Genomic DNA, 19,479 nt, shown 5'->3' on the forward strand with positions numbered 1-19,479 from the left:
ATACGGGAACTGAAACGACCACTCGGCCAACCTCCAAAGAGGTGGGAAGATTTTATCATGAAAATACATGGCCACACATGGAGAAGGAAGGCCAGGATACGAGAAGAATGGAAGATGTGTTGTGATCGGTGCAATCTATACAAGGGCTGAAGGACCAATCCATCAAGGTGATCAGGGTGTTCAAAATATCCAAATATTTCTCATAGCTATGGATTATCTGGATAGATGTGTGCAGGTCAGCAGCTCCCTGGGCACATCTCCAAGCCCCACCAATGTTAGTTATCTTCCACCGACGCACTCTCCCACCCATGTGTGGTACTCCCTCAAGCCGGTCACTTACTGGCTGGTGCAATGTATGGATTCCAGGCGACCGAAGATGGCTTCCCGCACAGCTGGCTGCAGTGTCCCTTTGGCCTTCAGAATTGTCACAAAATACTAACCAGGAAAGAAGTACACAGAAGGGTTATACCCACAGTCCACACAAGGAAGCAGCTACACTCAGCCCGCAGCAACACCAAGAAACTGCAGGACCCCCCACCCTCAACAGCAGTGAGAGCAAGCATAAGAGAGCTCCTACCCTACTGGCATCAAGAAGGTAAGGCTATTCCTCAGTGACTGTCTTTCCCCATCATCGTACGCAGGTGATGAGCGCCCAAGGCAGCCCCACCGCTATCCCCAGGAAAAGGTCAGCAACTCTTAGGGCTTTATAGTCTGTTATTTTGTTTCACGACAACAAATGAGAATATTATCACCTTCCTTATAAACTTAGTTTATTCCTCACTGGACCATCAAACTTTCTGGGCCAACCCCCTCATAGCAGCAACCATGCCACTGCACTGGAGGACCTTGGCCAGCACAAATTTATTTGAAAACTCACAGGTCTCAGAGCCATGAACAGAGGTAGACTTCACAGAGCTGGACGGGATTTTTTTTTGTTTTTTTTGTTTAAGTATGTTAAGATTCTTTTTGTTCCTAAGTGGTAGAATTTTCAATAATACAGAAAAGGAAATGTTCAATAAGTGCTCCTGTTCTTTATTTGGAAAAAAGCCAGATGATATAGTCTCAGCATCATCTGATGAAGAAACTTTCTTGTCCAACAGTAAGTTGGGAGGCTGTTAAACAGCAGCTACGAAAGTAAGATATTTTTAAAATCAGCAGGTCCAGATAATTTGCATCAAAGAGTCCCAAAAGAACTGGTGGAGGAGCTCTTGGAATCCTGGGGAAGTTACAGAGGACTGGCAGAAAGCTAATGTTGTACCAATTTAAAAAAGGGTAAAAGGATGACCTGTGCAATTATAGGCGTGTCAGCCCAACATAGATTCCAGGAAAAGAAAAGCATTGGGTGATACAGGATTTGATTGATAATTATATTCCTTTAATTCTTTAATACTGGATTTAGGGACACTGGTTTAAGTTTGGCTGATAAAGGTAAGGAAAGCATAAAATCATAGACACATAGGACTATAGAAGATCTTGATGGGTCATTTACTCCAGTCCCCTGCACTGAAGCAGGATTATCTAGACTGTCCAGATGGTGTTTGTTTAACCTATTCTTAAAAACCTTCAGTGACCACTCTAGTTAATTTGTTCCACTAATTAACTACACTTACAATCTGGAAGTTTTTCCTAATGTCTAACCCTAAATCTCCCTTACTGCAATTTACACCCATTATTTTTTGTCCTGTCCTCAGTGGATAAGGAGAACAATTTTATCGCACTTCACTTTATAACAGCCTTAAAGACTGCTATGCTCCCCTTTAGTCTTCTCTTCTCCAGACTAAACAAACACAGTTTTTTTTCAATCTTTCCTCCTCAGTCATATTTTCTAGATCTTTGTTGCTCTCCTCTGGACTTTCTCCAATCTGTACACATCTTTCCTGACGTACGCTGCCCAGAACTGGACACAGTACTCCCGGGTAAGACCTTATCAGTGCTGAGTAGCGTGAGAGAATTACTTCTCATGTCTTGCTTGCAACATTCCTGCTAATACATCTCAGGATGATATTTGCCTTTTTTTTTTGGCAACAGTATTACATTGTTGACTCATATTTAGTTTGTGATTCACTATAACTCCAGATCTTTTTTGTAGTACTCCTTCCTATGTAGTGATTTCCCATTTTGTATTTGTGCAATTGATTATTTCTTCCTAAATGTAGTACTGTGCACTTTTCCTTACTGAATTTCATCCTATTTATTTCAGATCATTTCTCCAGTTTGTCAAGGTCATTATTCTATTCCTGTCCTCCAAAATGCTCGTAATCCTCTCCTCTGCTGTCCCCAGCTTCGTATTGTCTGTAAGCATTATAAGTGTACTCTTTATGCCATTATCCAACTTATTTATGAAGATATGGAATAGAATCAAACCCAGGACAGACCCCTGCAGGACCCCACTTGATACGCCCTTTCAGCATGACTGCGAATCATTGATAACTCCTGCGTACAGTTTTCCAACCAGTTGTGCACCCAGCTTACAGCAGGATTGTCTAGGACAGTGGCTTTCAGCCTTTCTAGACTACTGTACCCCTTTCAGGAGTCTGATTTGCCTTGTGTACTCCAAGTTTCAACTCACTTTAAAAACTACTTGTTTACAAAATCAGGCATAAAAACACAAAAGTGTCACAGCACATGATTACTGAAAAATTGCTTACTTTCTCATTTTTACCATATAATTATAAAATAAATCAATTGGAATATAAATATTGTATTTATATTTCAATGTATAGTATATAGAGCCATATAAACTAGTCACTGTGTGTGAAATTTTAGTTTGTACTGATTTTGCTAGTGCTTTTTATGTAGCCTGTTATAAAACTAGGCAAATATCTAGATGAGTTGATGTACCTCCTGGAAGACCTCTGCATACCCACAGGGCTATGCATATTCCTGGTTGAGAACCACTGGTCTAGGCTATATGTCCCTAGTTTGCTTATGACAAGGTCGTGTTAAACAATATCAAAAGCCTTATGGAAGTCGAGATATGTCATATCTACTGCTTCCCCCTATTCTCAAGGCTTGTTACTCTGTCAAAGGAGGACATTAGGTTGGTTTGACATGCTTTGTTCTTGACAATGTAATGTAACAGACCTAGATTTCTGTAGGGTATTTGACTTGGTACCATACAACATTCTGATTAAGAAGCTAGAATGATATACAAATCAACATGGCACATGTTCACTAGATTAAGAAACTAGCTAAATGACAAGTCTCAAAATGCAATCGTAAATGGGGAATCGTCATTGAGTGACTGTTTCCAGTTAGGTCGCGCAGGTATTAGTTCTTGGCCCTTAACTAGTTAACATTTTTATCAATGAACTAGAAGAAAACAAAATCATCACTGATAAAGTTTACAAATAGCACAAAGATTGGAGACGTGGTAAATAATGAGGAGGGCAGGTCACTGATACAGAGCTATTTGGATCACTTGGCAGATTGGGTGCAAGCAAACAATGTGTTTCAATGTGGCTAAATGTCAAGTTATCCATTTAGGAGCAAAGAGTCTAGGCCAGGGGTCGGCAACCTTTCAGAAGTGGTGTGCCGAGTCTTCATTTATTCACTGTAATTTAAGGTTTCGCGTGCCAGTAATACATTTTAATGTTTTTTAGAAGGTCTCTCTCTAGAAGTCTATATATTATATAACTAAACTATTGCCGTATGTAAAGTAAACAAGGTTTTCAAAATGTTTAAGAAGCTTCATTTAAAATTAAATTAAAATGCTGATCTTACGCCGCCGCCCCGCTCAGCCCGCTGCCAGCCTGGGCTTCCGTTCACCTAGGCCGGCAACAGGCTGAGCGGGGCCGGAGGCTGAGTGGGGCCGGTGGCCAGGACCCCAGACCGTCAGTGGGCTGAGCAGCTCAGCCAGCTGCCAGCCCTGCTCAGCCAGGGTCCCGGCTGCCGGCCCTGCTCAGCCCGCTGCCAGTCTGGGATCCCGGCCCTGCCCACACAGAGCGGGTACCTACCTTCTCTCTGGTTCTAGCCCATTCTCTTCCTCTCTGCACTGAGCTGAAGGTGGGAGTGCACTGAGCACAGAGCTGGGGGTGAAGGTGCAGGCTGAGTGTGGGAGTGCACTGAGCACAGGGTCTGGCCAGGAGCTAGAATGAGGGAGGGGGCTCAGGGTTGGGGCAGGAGGTTTGGGGGTGGAGCGCTTACCTGGGCAGCTCCCATTTGCTGTGAGGGGTGCAGGTGGGAATGTGAGGGGGTGGGTGGGTGCAGGAGCTCCCGTTTGGTGCTCAGGGTGGGGGTGGGAATGTGGGGGGTGCAAGAGTCAGGGCATGGGATGTGGGGGGGCTGGGGGTGTGTGAGGAGGGTGCAGAAGTCAGGGCAATGGGTGTGAGGGGGCTGGGTATGTGTGGGGGGTGCTGGAGTCAGGGCTGGGGTCGTGGGGTGGTGCAGGGATCAGGGCAGGAGGATGGGGTGTGGGGGGGTCAGGGAAGAGGGCTGAGTGTGTGTGAGGGGGGTGCAGGGGTCAGGGCAGAGGGCTGGGGGTGTGTGCTAGGGTCATGGGGGTGCTCCCAGTTCCCTGCCCAGAGTGGCTCACGGCAGGGGGCTAGAAGGGATATGCCCTCATTCCATGCCCCTTCCCTAAGGCCCCATCCTCTCCTCTTCTCCGCCTCCTCCCTGGAGCAGCGAGTGTGCTGTGGCTCCGCTTCTCCTGCTCCCGCACAAGGGCCATCAGCTGATCGGTGGCAGGGAGGGAGAGGAGGAGAGGCAGGAACCCAGCATGCTAGGGGAAGAGGCGGGGGAGGGGGGAGCTTTCCTGCCCTGCAGCAGCAACCGCCAGGACCAAGCTCCTTCACCCTGCCCCCGCACGGCGGCTGGGACCCAACAGGCAGCAGCGTGCCATTAAAAATCGGTTCACGTGCCATCTTTGGCACGCGGGTCATAGGTTGCCGACCCCTGGTCTAAGCCATGGTTACAGGATAGGGGACTTTATCGTTGGAAGCAGTGACTCTGAAGAGGATTTGGGCGTCATGGTGGATAATCAGCTGAACATGAGCTCCCATTGCAATGCTGTAGCTGAAAGAGCTAATATGATCCTTTTGTAACAAGAGGAATCTCAAGTTGGATAAAGAAGGGTTTTTAATCTTTGTATTTCGCACTGGTGTGGCCACTACTGGAATACTGTGTCCAGTTTTGGTGCCCACAATTGAGAGAGAATACTGATAGACTGGAGAAAGTCCAGAGAAGAGTCACAAGAATGTTTAAAGGTTAGAAGACATGCCGTACAGCAAAAGACTCAAGGAGCTGAACCTTTTTAACCTCAAGAGAAGATTAAACAACAACTTTTTAACAGTTTGAAGCCTCCTGATGCCCCTAATGGCAGGTATGCATCTCTGCAACTCTCACAGATCACTGCGGAAAGCACTCTAGGTCCTTTATTGGTTTACAGCAGTGTTTCTGCTGTAAACACTGGGTTTACAGTGGGTTTGGGCTGGGGGTGTGGGGGTGGGGTCACAAGGGTAAGGCCGGTGTTAGGGGGTGACAAGCAGAACAATTGCCCAGGGCCTGCAAACAAAGTTACATGCTTGAGCCCTAGGCTCCCTGTGTTATAGAGCCCCAGACAATTGCCTGCTTGCCACCCCCTAACACCAGCCCTGAGTATTATTAATAATTTACTTACTGATACTTAAAGTAGGGGGTCGCAATTTTTTCAAGTGTCAATGGCGGTGGTGGTGGTCACAATTTGGATTTATTTATTTTTAAATCCAAAGGGGGTCGCCAGCACAAAAATGTTCATAAATCATAGAATATCAGGGTTGGAAGGGACCCCAGAAGGTCATCTAGTCCAATCCCCTGCTCGAAGCAGGAGCAATTCCCAGTTAAATCATCCCAGCCAGGGCTTTTTCAAGCCTGACCTTAAAAACGTCTAAGGAAGGAGATTCTACCTCTAAGGAAGGAGATGTTGAGAAACACTGGTTTACAGAGTTCCAGTCCCACCCCAAACCATAGTCTTAACAAAAACTCCACAAAGGTACAACTTCAAATGATCTCAGGTGACTTCTCATCACTGGCTGTTCATCTGGACCCTTCTTAAGCCTTGTGCCACTCTGGCTGCCAGTGGAGGAATGCCAGATTCTCCCCTTCCTGGTGTCCCCTGACAAATGCAGTACTTAAATAGTCCTTGTTATCCGGAGTTTAAACATATTGTCCCAAACAGCTACAACCCACCTTGTGTGGGCTTCTATCTCCTCTAGGAGATTCTGGGAACCCTTTTCAGCTACCCCTGTCTGAGCTTTTGCTCCAGACAGTTCTGCCTCTCTAACCCCAGAGTAGGTCTTCTCTAGCCCTTCTCTTCCTATTTCCTCTTTATAGAGCATGTTCCTGGCCCCCCACAGCTGGAACTGATAACTTCAACTTAATTATCCCCAGGTGTACTCAAATAGCTAAATGACAGGTTTCAGAGTAGCAGCCTGTTAGTCTGTATTCGCAAAAAGAAAAGGAGTACTAGTGGCACCTTAGAGACTAACCAATTTATTTGAAAATAAGCTTTCATGAGCTACAGCTCACTTCATCGGATGCATTCAGTGGAAAATACAGTGAGATTTATATACACACAGAACATGAAAAAATGGGTGTTCTCATACACACTGTAAGGAGAGTGATCACTTAAGATGAGCTATTACCAGTAGGAGAGTGGGGGCAGGGGGGAACCTTTTGTAGAGATAATCAAGGTGGGCCATTTCCAGCAGTTGACAAGAACATCTGAGGAACAGTGGAGGATGAAGGGGGGGGGAATAAACATGGGGAAATAGTTTTACTTTGTGTAATGACCCATCCACTCCCAGTCTCAATTCAAGCCTAAGTTAATTGTATCCAGTTTGCAAATTAAATTTCAATTCAGCAGTCTCTCGGATCTGTTTTTGAAGTCTTTTTGTTGTAATATTGGGTCTGTAATCGAGTGACTAGAGAGACTGAAGTGTTCTCCGACTGGTTTATGAATGTTATAATTCTTGACATCTGATTTGTGTCCATTTATTCTTTTACGTAGAGACTGTCCAGTTTGACCAATGTACATGGCAGAGGGGCATTGCTGGCACATGATGGCATATATCACATTGGTGGATGTGCAGGTGAACGAGCCTCTGATAGTGTGGCTGATGTGATTAGGCCCTGTGATGGTGTCCCCTGAATAGATATGTGGACACAGTTGGCAACGGGCTTTGTTGTAAGGATAGGTTCCTGGGTTAGTGGTTCTGTTGTGTGGTGTGTGGTTGCTGATGAGTATTCGCTTCAGTTTTGGGGGCTGTCTGTAAGCAAGGACTGGCCTGTCTCCCAACATCTGTGAGAGTGATGGGTCATCCTTCAGAATAGGTTGTAGATCCTTGATAATGCGTTGGAAAGGTTTTAGTTGGGGGCTGAAGGTGATGGCTAGTGGCGTTCTGTTATTTTCTTTGTTGGGCCTGCCCTGTAGTAGGTGACTTCTGGGAACTCTTCTGGCTCTGACAATTTGTTTCTTCATTTCAGCAGGTGTAGTACTGTAGTTGTAAGAATGCTTGATAGAGATCTTGTAGGTGTTTGTCTCTGTCTGAGGGGTTGGAGCAAATGTGGTTGTATCGCAGAGCTTGGCTGTAGACGATGGATCGTGTGGTGTGGTCTGGGTGAAAGCTGGAGGCATGTAGGTAGGAATAGCGGTCAGTAGGTTTCCGGTATAGGGTGGTGTTTATGTGACCATCGCTAATTAGCACCGTAGTGTCCAGGAAGTGGCTGTCTTGTGTGGACTGGACCAGGCTGAGGTTGATGGTGGGATGGAAATTGTTGAAAACATGGTGGAATTCCTCAAGGGCTTCTTTTCCATGGGTCCAGATGAAGAAGATGTTATCAATATAGTGCAAGTAGAGCAGGGGCATTAGGGGACGAGAGCTGAGGAAGTGTTGTTCTAAGTCAACCATAAAAATGTTGGCATACTGTGGGGCCATGTGGGTACCCATAGCAGTGCCGCTGATTTGAAGGTATACATTGTCCCCAAATGTGAAATAGTTATGGGTGAGGACAAAGTCACGAAGTTCAGCCACCAGGTTTGCCGTGACATTATCGGGGATACTGTTCCTGACGGCTTGTAGTCCATCTTTGTGTGGAATGTTGGTGTAGAGGGCTTCTACATCCATAGTGGCCAGGATGGCGTTATCAGGAAGATCACCGATAGATTATAGTTTCCTTAGGAAGTCAGTGGTGTTTATTCCCCCCCACCAGCCCCCCTGCTCCTCAGACGTTCCTGTTAACTGCTGGAAATGGCCCACCTTGATTATCACTACAAAAGGTTTTCTCCGCCGCCCCCTCCCCGGCTCTCCTGCTGGTAATAGCTCATCTTAAGTGATCACTCTCCTTACAGTGTGTATGATAACACCCATTTTTTCATGTTCTGTGTGTATATCAATCTTCTCACTGTATTTTCCACTGAATGCATCCGATGAAGTGAGCTGTAGCTCATGAAAGCTTATGCTTAAATAAATTGGTTAGTCTCTAAGGTGCCACTAGTACTCCTTTTCTTTTTTGAAATAGCTAAACTGGACCCACAGAAGTAGCTACTTAGGGCTTGGCTACACTTGCAAGTTAGAGCACATTAAATCAGACCTGGGCGCCCTAACTCCTGAGGTGTCCACACTGGCAAGGGACTTAGAGCGCCTGGACTCGGCAGCTGGAGCGCTCCTGGTAATCCACCTCCATGAGAAGCATAAAGCTTGCTGCGCCCCAGCTGAAACGCCCAGGTGTCAGTGTAGACAATGTGTTGCATTACTGCGCTGTGATTGGCCTCCGGAAACATCCCATAATCCCCTGAAGTCAAGTGGCCCGTGTGGATGTCCCCTTTCAAAGCTCTGTTTCTGACAGCCTGCTGCTTATCTGCTCCGGGACACAAAGCAAACCATTACTGTGGAATGCTGCTGCTGCCAAGGCAGGCGTGTGTGTGTGTGTGTGTGTGTGGAATTTACAAGACAGCATGCTGATACTCTCTGCCTCCCAAAACACACTGTCTCTCCCACCACATACACACAACACACTCCCCACCACTTGAAAAGCATGCTGCAGCCACCTGCACACTGGGACAGCTACCACAATCATAGAATACCAGGGTTGGAAGGGACCTCAGGAGGTCATCTAGTCCAACCCTCTGCTCAAAGCAGGACCAATACCCAACTAAATCATCCCGGCCAGGGCTCTCAAGCCTGACCTTAAAAAACCTCTAAGGAAGGAGATTCCACCACCTCCCTAGATAACCCATTCCAGTGCTTCACCACCCTCCTAGTGAAATAGTGTTTCCTAATATCCAACCTAAACCTCCCCCACGACAACTTGAGACCATTGCTCCTTGTTCCGTCATCTGCTACCACTGAGAACAGACTAGATCAATCCTCTTTAGAACCCCCTTTCAGGTAGCTGAAAGCAGCTATCAAATCTCCACTCATTCTTCTCTTCTGCAGACTAAATAAGCGCAGTGCCCTCAGCCTCTCCTCATAAATCACGTGCTCCAGCCCCCTAATCATTTTTGTTACCCTCCACTGGACTCTTTCCAATTTTTCCACATTCTTCTTGTAGCGTGGGGCCCAAAACGCACTGCTCTCTGTGGCGTTGCAAGAGCTGCTAATGTGGCCACGCCACTGCGCTTGCAGCTGACAGTGTAAACACACGGCAGCATTTTCCCTGCTGCTGTCTCCAAAGGCTGGTTTAACTCCCAGCGCTCTACACCTACAAGTGAAGCTAAGCCCTTAGCCACAGGGGACTGGTACCATTCCCTCCTAAATGGATCAGGCACACTATGACAGGCTTGATCATAGTCTCTAAGTACCTACATGGGAAACAGAAATTTGGTAATAGAAGACTCTTCAATCTAGGAGACAAAAGGTAAAACAATGGTTGGAAGTTGAAGCTAGATAAATTCAGACTGGGAGTAAGCGGCACATTTTTAGCAGTGGATGTAACCAGCTATTGGAACAAATTACCAAGGATTACCACTGGCATTTAAAACAAAAACAAAAAATCAAGATTTGATTTTCTAGATTTATTTTTTAAAAGAACTGCTCTAGTTTAAACAGAACTTAGTTCAGGGAAGTCCTATGGCCTGTGTTACAGATGAAATCAGAGATCATCAGGGTCTCTTCTGTCTTTATAATCTATCAATCTAGCCACAGAAATCATACAAACCTCAGGAAATTAAGAAACACGCTTCTCAATCCCAAAGAAAGTGTACAGCAAGAGTTTGCCTCCTACTCTATGAAAAAGGCAGCCAGAATGCTGCTGTGTGGCCTCCAGTACGACCCCTACCAAGACAGAAGAATGGAGGTATGACTGTATACCCTATATTCAACATAATATTATTACGATATGATTATGGCATAATTATGATGCATTTTGTACAAGGTGGGTCACATAAGATGTCATTGGGAAAGTTATGATTTGCTGAATATGATTATTCTGTTTGTATGAATGTATCATTTTTCTATCTGAAGTTACGAATATTGACAAATATCTGTATTTCACATGTAGTCACACCTGGGTAACGCTCACTAGGCAACATGCTTGCAGTCTAGATAGCCGGTTGTGAAGGGCCTATTCAAGGTAATGGGCCATTAGGAAGAACAATAAGCCTTAGGAGAAGCTTACCCCCACCAGGTGAGCCTTCCTGAGAATGCTCCGGACAGCCTGTAAGTAATGGCTGCTAATGACTCAACAAGGTATATAAGGGCATGTGACCAGCCCACATGACATGGAACTCCATTATGGATACCAGTGTTTTTTCCACAAAGGGTTTCCGCCTTCTGCTAAAGCTATATAAGGCAGGGAGTGACATCACTGGTTGTTCTTCACTTCCCCACAACTGAACACCTAAGAGAAGCTCCAAAAGAGAAGGACTTGGAACAGGGGTGGGGATCCCAAGCTGCAAAGCAAGTGCAGCTTGTGCCTTGAGAATCTGCAAGCCTGCTTGTAACATCAGTCAGGGTGAGAATTGTTAATTCAAATCCTATCCTTCTAGTATGTTAAGCTCAGTTTGCGTTTTTGTTTATTTACTTGGTAATCTGCTTTGATCTGTTTGCTATCACTTATAATCTTTTTGTAGTTAATAAACTTAATTTATGTTTTAATCTAAACCAGTAAGTTTGGAGTGAAGTGCTTGGAAATCTTAGCTCAAGGGGTAGGGGCTGGTGCATTTCCTCTCCACATTGAGGGAGGAGCAAACTCTATCATCTTACGCTTTACAGTTCCACGTGCAGTGCAAGACTGTATAATTTTTGGGTTTATACTCCAGAAGGGGGTGCATGCCTGGGGAGTTGGGGGTTATCTTGGCTGTAGCCTCCCTATTGTTGATTCATGCAGTGGCTGGTCAGAAAGCCTGCATGTAACTGCAGCTGGGTCTGTCTCTACCTGCGTGAATGCTGGTGGTAGGACCTGGAGTGGGTCTGCAGCTTGTCACAGCAGCACAGTGTGAGAGGGAGCCCAGGCTAGTGAGTCAGAGTGCTCAGTGATACCCCAGTTCCAGGTGGCACTCTGGGGGGAACCTGTCACAGGGGGATGGCAAAAAGGGACCTACTAGCCCCTGGACACCAACACATCAGGGTGTCACTACCTCATGAGGAAGCCCTGATACTCACTGTGGTCACCAAGTCCAGCTGCTCCAGGTATTTCTGCTCCGTTTCCACCAGTTCCTTGGCTGTCCGGCTACGTTTCCTCTCCCAGCGGGCCCTCTGCTCTTCCACAGTGTTGACTGCGGCCACAGGCTGCAGTAGCATAATGCTTATGATTGATTCAAGGGTGCGGATGCAGGCAGCTGATATCTTTCCCTGAAGTAATAAAAGCCACAAACACCTGAGATAAAAGTGCACCCTGGATAGTGGGATTTTGTGCTCTGCTACTGTTTACCCTTCATTATGTAGGGAAAGGAAACAGAAAGGTTACTAACCAGTAACAGTTATTCTTTGAGAAATGCCTGTGTGAATTTATACTTGTGGGTTTTGACAACCCTCATGTCAAACTGTAGAACTGTCTTGAAAATGTGACCTAGAGGAAAAAAAAAAAAAAGAGGTTACAAAAGGCAAAAAATTCAATAATGGGGGATTTCGACTATCCTCATATTGACTGAGTACATGTCACCTCATGAAGAGATGCAGAGATAAAATTTATAAACACAGCTTCTTGGGGCAGTTTGTCCTGGAACCCACAAGGGGACACAGGATCTGGTCCAAAAGGCGACTATAGCTAAACTGTTCCATAGCGACCATAAGACAATTAAATGTAACATCCTTGTAGAGTGGAAAATACCAAAGAAACCCACCACAGTAGCATTTAACTTCTAAGTGGGGAACAACACTAAAATGAGGAAGCTAGTTAAATGGAAATGAAAAGGAACAGTCACAAGAGTGAAATGCCTGCAAACTGCATGGAAACTATTTTAAAACACCATAATAGGGGCTTAAACTAAAGTATACCCCAAATAAAATAATAGTCAGAGGACCAAAAAAATCCCAACATAGTTAAACAGCAGAGTAAAAGAGGTGGTTAGAGGCAAAAAGGCATCCTATTAAAAGTGGAAATTAAATCCTAGTGAGGAAAATACAAAGGAACATACACTCTAGCAAGTCAAGTGTAAAAGTATAAGGTGGCAGATCAAGAAAGAATCAGAAGAGCAACTAGGTAAGGACACACAAACTAACAGCAAAAAAAGTCCATCAGAAGTAGGAAGCCTTCCAAGCAATCAGTAGGGCCACTGGATGATCAAGGTGCTAAAGGAGCACTCAAGAAAGCCAAGGTACTGCAGAGAAGCTGAATGAATTCTTTACATTAGTCGTCACTGGAGAGCACATGGAGGATATTCCCACACTGAGCCCTTCTTTTTAGGTGACAAATATAAGTAATTGTCCCAGATTGAGGTGTCAATAGAGATGGTTTTCCAATTTCAATGATAAATTAAACAGTAATTAGTTACCAGGACCAGATGGTCTTCACCAAAGAGTTCTGAAGGAACTCAAATATGAAATGGCAGAACTACTTACTGTGGTACATAACCTATTGCTTTAATCAACCTCCGTATCAGATGACTGGAGAATAGCTAATACAATCCCAATTTTTTTAAAAGGCTCCAGAGGTGATTCTGGCAGCTACAGGCCTGTAAATTTAACTTCAGTACCAGCAAATTGGTTGAAACTAGAGTAAAGAACAAAATTTTCGGACTCATAAATGAGCACAATTTGTTGGGAAGAGTCAACATGGCTTTTGTAAAGGGAAATTATGCCTCACCCATCTATCGGAATTCTAGGAGGGTGTTTAAGCATGTGGACAAGGGTGATCCAGTTGATGTAGCGTACTCAGACTTTCAGAAAGGCTTTAACAAAGTCTCACACCAAAGGCTCTTAAGAAAAGTAAGCATTTATGGGATAAGAGGGAAGGTCCTCATGGATCAGTCACCAGATAAAATATAGTAAACAAAAGCTAGGAATAAATGTTCAGTTTTCACAATGGAGAGAGGTAAGTAACGTGGTCCCCCAAGGAGCTGGACTGGGACCTGTGCTGTTCACTATATTCATAAATGATCTGGAAAAAAGGGATAAATAGTGAGATGGCAAAATTTTCAGACCATTCTAAATTACTCAAGATAATTAAGTCCCAAGCTGACTGTGAAAGTTATAAAGGGACCTCACAAAACTGGGTGACTGAGTAGCAAAATGGAAGATGAAATTTGGTGTTGATAAGTGCAAAGTAATGAAATAATTCCAACTAGCCATACAAAATGATGGAGTCTAAATTACTGGTTACCACTCAAGAAAGATCTTGGAGTCCTTGTGGATAGTTCTCTGAAAACATCCACTCAATATGCAGTGGCAGTCAAAAAAGTTAACAGAATGACAGAAAATATTGTATGAACGGCTTTCATATGATGATAGGTTAAAAAGACCGGGACTGTTCAGCTTATAAAAGGTACGACACAATATAGGTCTATAAAATCACGGATGGTGTGGAGAAAGTGTTGTTTATCTCTTCGCATAACACAAGAACCAGAGGGGTCATCCAATGAAATTAATAAGCAGGTTTAAAACAAACATAAGGAAGCACTTCTACAAAGAATGCATATAGTCAACTTGTGGAACTCCTTGCCAGGGGATGCTTGTGAAGGCCAAAAGTATAACTGGTTCAAAAAAGAATTAGGTAAGTCCATGGAGGATAGGTCCATCAATGGCTATTAGCCATGATAGTCAAAATCCCATGCTCCCAGTGTCCCTAAACCTCTGAGTGCCAGAAGCTGGAAATGGATGACAGGGAATATATTGCTCAATAAACTGCCCTGTTCTGTTTCTTCCCTCTAAAGCATCTGGCACTGGCCGGTATCAGAAGACAGTATACTGGGCTAGATGGACCATTGGACTTACCCATTATGGCCATTCTTACAAATTGATAATTTATATTCAAATTAAAAGTATTTGCTGAGGAGCTCTCTGAACCATTAAATCTTGATTTTTATTAAACCTTGGAACACTGTGGACATTGCAGAGGACTGGAAAAAACCAGTATTATCCTGAATATTTAAAAATAGAATGTGGGATGACCTGAGAAACTGTAGACTGGTTAGCCAGTCATCAGTTTTGGGCAAAATTATGGAAAGGTTGATATGGGACTCAGTAGCAGAATTCATACCTAATCAAGATTCAGAGTAGCAGCCGTGTTAGTCTGTATTCACAAAAAGAAAAGGAGTACTTGTGGCACCTTAGAAACTAACCAATTTATTTGACCATAAGCTTTCGTGAGCTACAGCTCACTTCATCAGATGCATTCAGTGGAAAATACAGTGGGGAGATTTATATACATAGAGAACATGAAACAATGGGTGTTACCATACACACTTTTTGCGAATACACACTAACACTGGCTGCTACTCTGAAACCATACACACTGTAACAAGAGAGTTATCACTTAAGGTGAGCTATTACCAGCAGGAGAGCGGGGGTGTGTGTGGTGGGGGGACGGACCTTTTGTAGTGATAATCAAGGTGGGCCATTTCCAGCAGTTGACAAGAACATCTGAGGAACAGTGGGGGGGAAGGGGGGGAAATAAACATGGGGAAATAGTTTTACTTTGTGTAATGACACATCTACTCCCAGTCTCTATTCAAGCCTAAGTTAATTGTATCCAGTTTGCAAATTAATTCCATTTCAGCAGTCTCTCGTTGGAGTCTGTTTTTGAAGTTTTTTTGTTGAAGAATTGCAACTTTTAGGTCTGTAATCAAGTGACCAAAGAGATTGAAGTGTTCTCCGACTGGTTTTTGAATATTATAATTCTTGACATCTGATTTGTGTCCTGCTGAAGTGAAGAATCAGATTGACAGAGCCAGAAGAGTACCCAGAAGTCACCTACTACAGGACAGGGCCAACAAAGAAAATAACAGAACGCCACTAGCCATCACCTTCAGCCCCCAACTACAACCTTTCCAGCGCATTATCAAGGATCTACAACCTATCCTGAAGGATGACCCATCACTCTCACAGATCTTGGGAGACAGGCCAGTCCTTGCTTACAGACAGCCCCCAAAACTGAAGCAAATACTCACCAGCAACCACACAACAGAACCACTAACCCAGGAACCTATCCTTGCAACAAAGCCCATTTCCAACTATGTCCACATATCTATTCAGGGGACACCATCATAGGGCCTAATCACATCGGCCACACTATCAGAGGCTCGTTCACCTGCACATCCACCAATGTGATATATGCCATCATGTGCCAGCAATGCCCCTCTGCCATGTAACCATAGAGGTGGTTAGGGACTATTTAGAAAAGCTGGACGTGCACAAGTCCATGGGGCCAGACGAGTTGCATCCGAGAGTGCTGAAGGAATTGGCGGCTGTGATTGCAGAGCCATTGGCCATTATCTTTGAAAACTCGTGGCGAACCGGGGAAGTCCCGGATGACTGGAAAAAGGCTAATGTAGTGCCAATCTTTAAAAAAGGGAAGAAGGAGGATCCTGGGAACTACAGGCCAGTCAGCCTCACCTCAGTCCCTGGAAAAATCATGGAGCAGGTCCTCAAAGAATCAATCCTGAAGCACTTGCATGAGAGGAAAGTGATCAGGAACAGCCAGCATGGATTCACCAAGGGAAGGTCATGCCTGACTAATCTAATCGCCTTTTATGATGAGATTACTGGTTCTGTGGATGAAGGGAAAGCAGTGGATGTATTGTTTCTTGACTTTAGCAAAGCTTTTGACACGGTCTCCCACAGTATTCTTGTCAGCAAGTTAAGGAAGTATGGGCTAGATGAATGCACTATAAGGTGGGTAGAAAGCTGGCTAGATTGTCGGGCTCAACGGGTAGTGATCAATGGCTCCATGTCTAGTTGGCAGCCGGTATCAAGTGGAGGGCCCCAAGGGTCGGTCCTGGGGCCGGTTTTGTTCAATATCTTCATAAATGATCTGGAGGATGGTGTGGATTGCACTCTCAGCAAATTTGCGGATGATACTAAACTGGGAGGAGTGGTAGATACGCTGGAGGGGAGGGATAGGATACAGAAGGACCTAGACAAATTGGAGGATTGGGCCAAAAGAAATCTGATGAGGTTCAATAAGGATAAGTGCAGGGTCCTGCACTTAGGACGGAAGAACCCAATGCACAGCTACAGACTAGGGACCAAATGGCTAGGCAGCAGTTCTGCGGAAAAGGACCTAGGGGTGACAGTGGACGAGAAGCTGGATATGAGTCAGCAGTGTGCCCTTGTTGCCAAGAAGGCCAATGGCATTTTGGGATGTATAAGTAGGGGCATAGTGAGCAGATCGAGGGACGTGATCGTTCCCCTCTATTCGACATTGGTGAGGCCTCATCTGGAGTACTGTGTCCAGTTTTGGGCCCCACACTTCAAGAAGGATGTGGATAAATTGGAGAGAGTCCAGCGAAGGGCAACAAAAATGATTAGGGGTCTGGAACACATGACTTATGAGGAGAGGCTGAGGGAGCTGGGATTGTTTAGCCTGCAGAAGAGAAGAATGAGGGGGGATTTGATAGCTGCTTTCAACTACCTGAAAGGGGGTTCCAAAGAGGATGGCTCTAGACTGTTCTCAATGGTAGCAGATGACAGAACGAGGAGTAATGGTCTCAAGTTGCAGTGGGGGAGGTTTAGATTGGATATTAGGAAAAACTTTTTCACTAAGAGGGTGGTGAAACACTGGAATGCGTTACCTAGGGAGGTGGTAGAATCTCCTTCCTTAGAGGTTTTTAAGGTCAGGCTTGACAAAGCCCTGGCTGGGATGATTTAACTGGGAATTGGTCCTGCTTCGAGCACGGGGTTGGACTAGATGACCTTCTGGGGTCCCTTCCAACCCTGATATTCTATGATTCTATGTACATTGGTCAAACTGGACAGTCTCTACGTAAAAGAATAAATGGACACAAATCAGATGTCAAGAATAACATTCATAAACCAGTCGGAGAACGCTTCAATCTCTCTAGTCACTCAATTACAGACCTAAAGGTCGCAATATTACAACAAAAAGACTTCAAAAACAGACTCCAAGGAGAGACTGCTGAATTGAAATTAATTTGCAAACTGGATACAATTAACTTAGGCTTGAATAGAGACTGGGAGTGGATGGGTCATTACACAAAGTAAAACTATTTCCCCATGTTTATTCCCCCCCTTCACCCCCCACTGTTCCTCAGATGTTCTTGTCAACTGCTGGAAATGGCCCACCTTGATTATCACTACAAAAGGTCCCCCTCCCACCCCCCTGCTGGTAATAGCTTACTTTAAGTGATCACTCTCTTGTTACAGTGTGTATGGTAACACCCATTGTTTCATGTTCTCTATGTATATAAATCTCCCCACTGTATTTTCCACTGAATGCATCTGATGAAGTGAGCTGTAGCTCACGAAAGCTTATGCTCAAATAAATTGGTTAGTCTCTAAGGTGCCACAAGTACTCCTTTTCTTTTTCCTAATCAAGATGTTATGGAAAAGGGGACGTGTCAAAGAAACCTGGTATTTTTTCTGAAATCACAAATTTGGCTGATAGAGGATAACCGTGCTGACATAATATACTTAGAATTCTAGGAGGCATTTGATTTAGTCCTGCATGACATTCTGATAAAAAAAATTATTATACAAAGTCAGTTTAGGCCATATTAATTGCATTAAGAACTGGCTCACTGACAGATCTCAGGAAGTAGTTGTAAACTGGGACTCACAGATTTTGAGACCAGTGGGACCATTAGATCACCTAGTTTGACCTTTTGTTTAACACAGACCATGGAATTTTACCCAGGTAAACCTGTACTGAATTGAATAATTTGTGTCTGACTAAAGCATATTTTCCTGAAAGACATCCAATTCTTGATCTGAAGACTTCAAGAGTTGGAAAATCCAGCACTTCCTGTGGTAGCTGTTTGTTCTTGTAGTTCACTGTTAAAATGTTTTGCCTTATTTCTGATCTGAATCCATCTGGCTTCAGCTTTCAGCTAGTGGTTCTTATTACACCTTTCTCCACTAGGCTGAAAAGCTTTTACATCCAGTATTTTCTTCCTTTGAAGATACTTGTAAACTGTCACCAAGTCATCTGTGACCCTAAGAGAACCCCAATGCCAGAGGGCAAGGTACCACCTGGTGTGTAGCAGTGAGTCTCAGCTGGCCTGACCAGGTCACTGCTTCCTAGGCACCTTCTAAATAAATAATATGGCAACAGTGTGTTGTAATACATCATTGGAGAACTAGTAACTCAAAAATCATTAATATTCTTGTGTGATGGATGTATGGTTAACCTGCAAAGAATTACACAGATGTGCTGGAAATATGTGACTAAAATGTGTCTAAATCAGGCATGTTAAGAAAAGCTGATACACATTTTTTCTTAGACAAAAGATTGTGAATTCCCCATCTGCTGAGCAAGCCCTGGACAATGGAGATACATCAGCATGTAAACAAAGCAGTTGGGGAAAGATTTCACTTGCACTGCAAAATTGCAGCAAGGAACATCACATGGGAACTCACAGGGGTGGGGTGGGGCAGAAACCTTGATCAAGATGGCATTGCCCCCCCAGGAGGAGAGAAGAGACAAACCTCAGGGGACCTTCCTGGCTCTTGACATCAGGACACTGAAATTTGGGGACTATATGTAACTGGGAAAAAGACTTTGGGTTATCCGTCACCCGAGGCAAAGAAATGAAGTGCTTTGAGCTCTCTGTTGGATCTTGGCTAAAGCCTGGCCAGCCTGCTAGAAGAATGACTGGTGAGAAAACTACTTTCAACAAAAGACTCTCTTAAGTCTATTTTTACTTTTGTTTGTAACCATTTCTATATCTAGTCCTCTTCTACATGGTATCATGTAAATCTGTGTTCTGTTGTTAAACTCATTTTACTTTTACTACAAACCAACTCAGACCTGTGTACTGAAGTGGACGGTGTGTCAATTGCAGTTAAGCTAACCAGCTGCTACATACTGTCTCTTTAAAGAAGCAGCAAATTTGATAAGGTTTTGAGAGTGTTACAGTTTTGAGAGGTTGAACACTGCAGAAAAATG

The 19,479-nt window shown here is 44.4% G+C and overlaps 1 protein-coding gene across 6 annotated transcripts in view; it reads right to left on the reverse strand.

Annotated features, from left to right (window-relative positions):
- The window catches only part of ARHGEF39 (Rho guanine nucleotide exchange factor 39), a 69,926-nt gene that overhangs the window by 33,325 nt on the left and 17,122 nt on the right, over positions 1-19,479 (reverse strand). For all 6 annotated transcript variants that reach the window (XM_084628186.1, XM_084628190.1, XM_084628185.1 and 3 more), the window contains exons 2-4: positions 11,888-11,985; positions 11,580-11,768; positions 341-435 (exon numbers count right to left, since the gene is read on the reverse strand). In XM_084628186.1, coding sequence (XP_084484312.1) covers positions 341-435; positions 11,580-11,717 — 233 coding nt within the window. In that variant the 5' untranslated portion in view covers positions 11,718-11,768; positions 11,888-11,985. The remainder of the gene's footprint in view (positions 1-340; positions 436-11,579; positions 11,769-11,887; positions 11,986-19,479) is intronic.

The sequence above is a fragment of the Lepidochelys olivacea genome, assembly GCF_965140295.1.
Source record: "Lepidochelys olivacea isolate rLepOli2 genome assembly, chromosome: 5".
In the NCBI taxonomy this organism is placed as follows: Eukaryota; Metazoa; Chordata; order Testudines; family Cheloniidae; genus Lepidochelys; species Lepidochelys olivacea.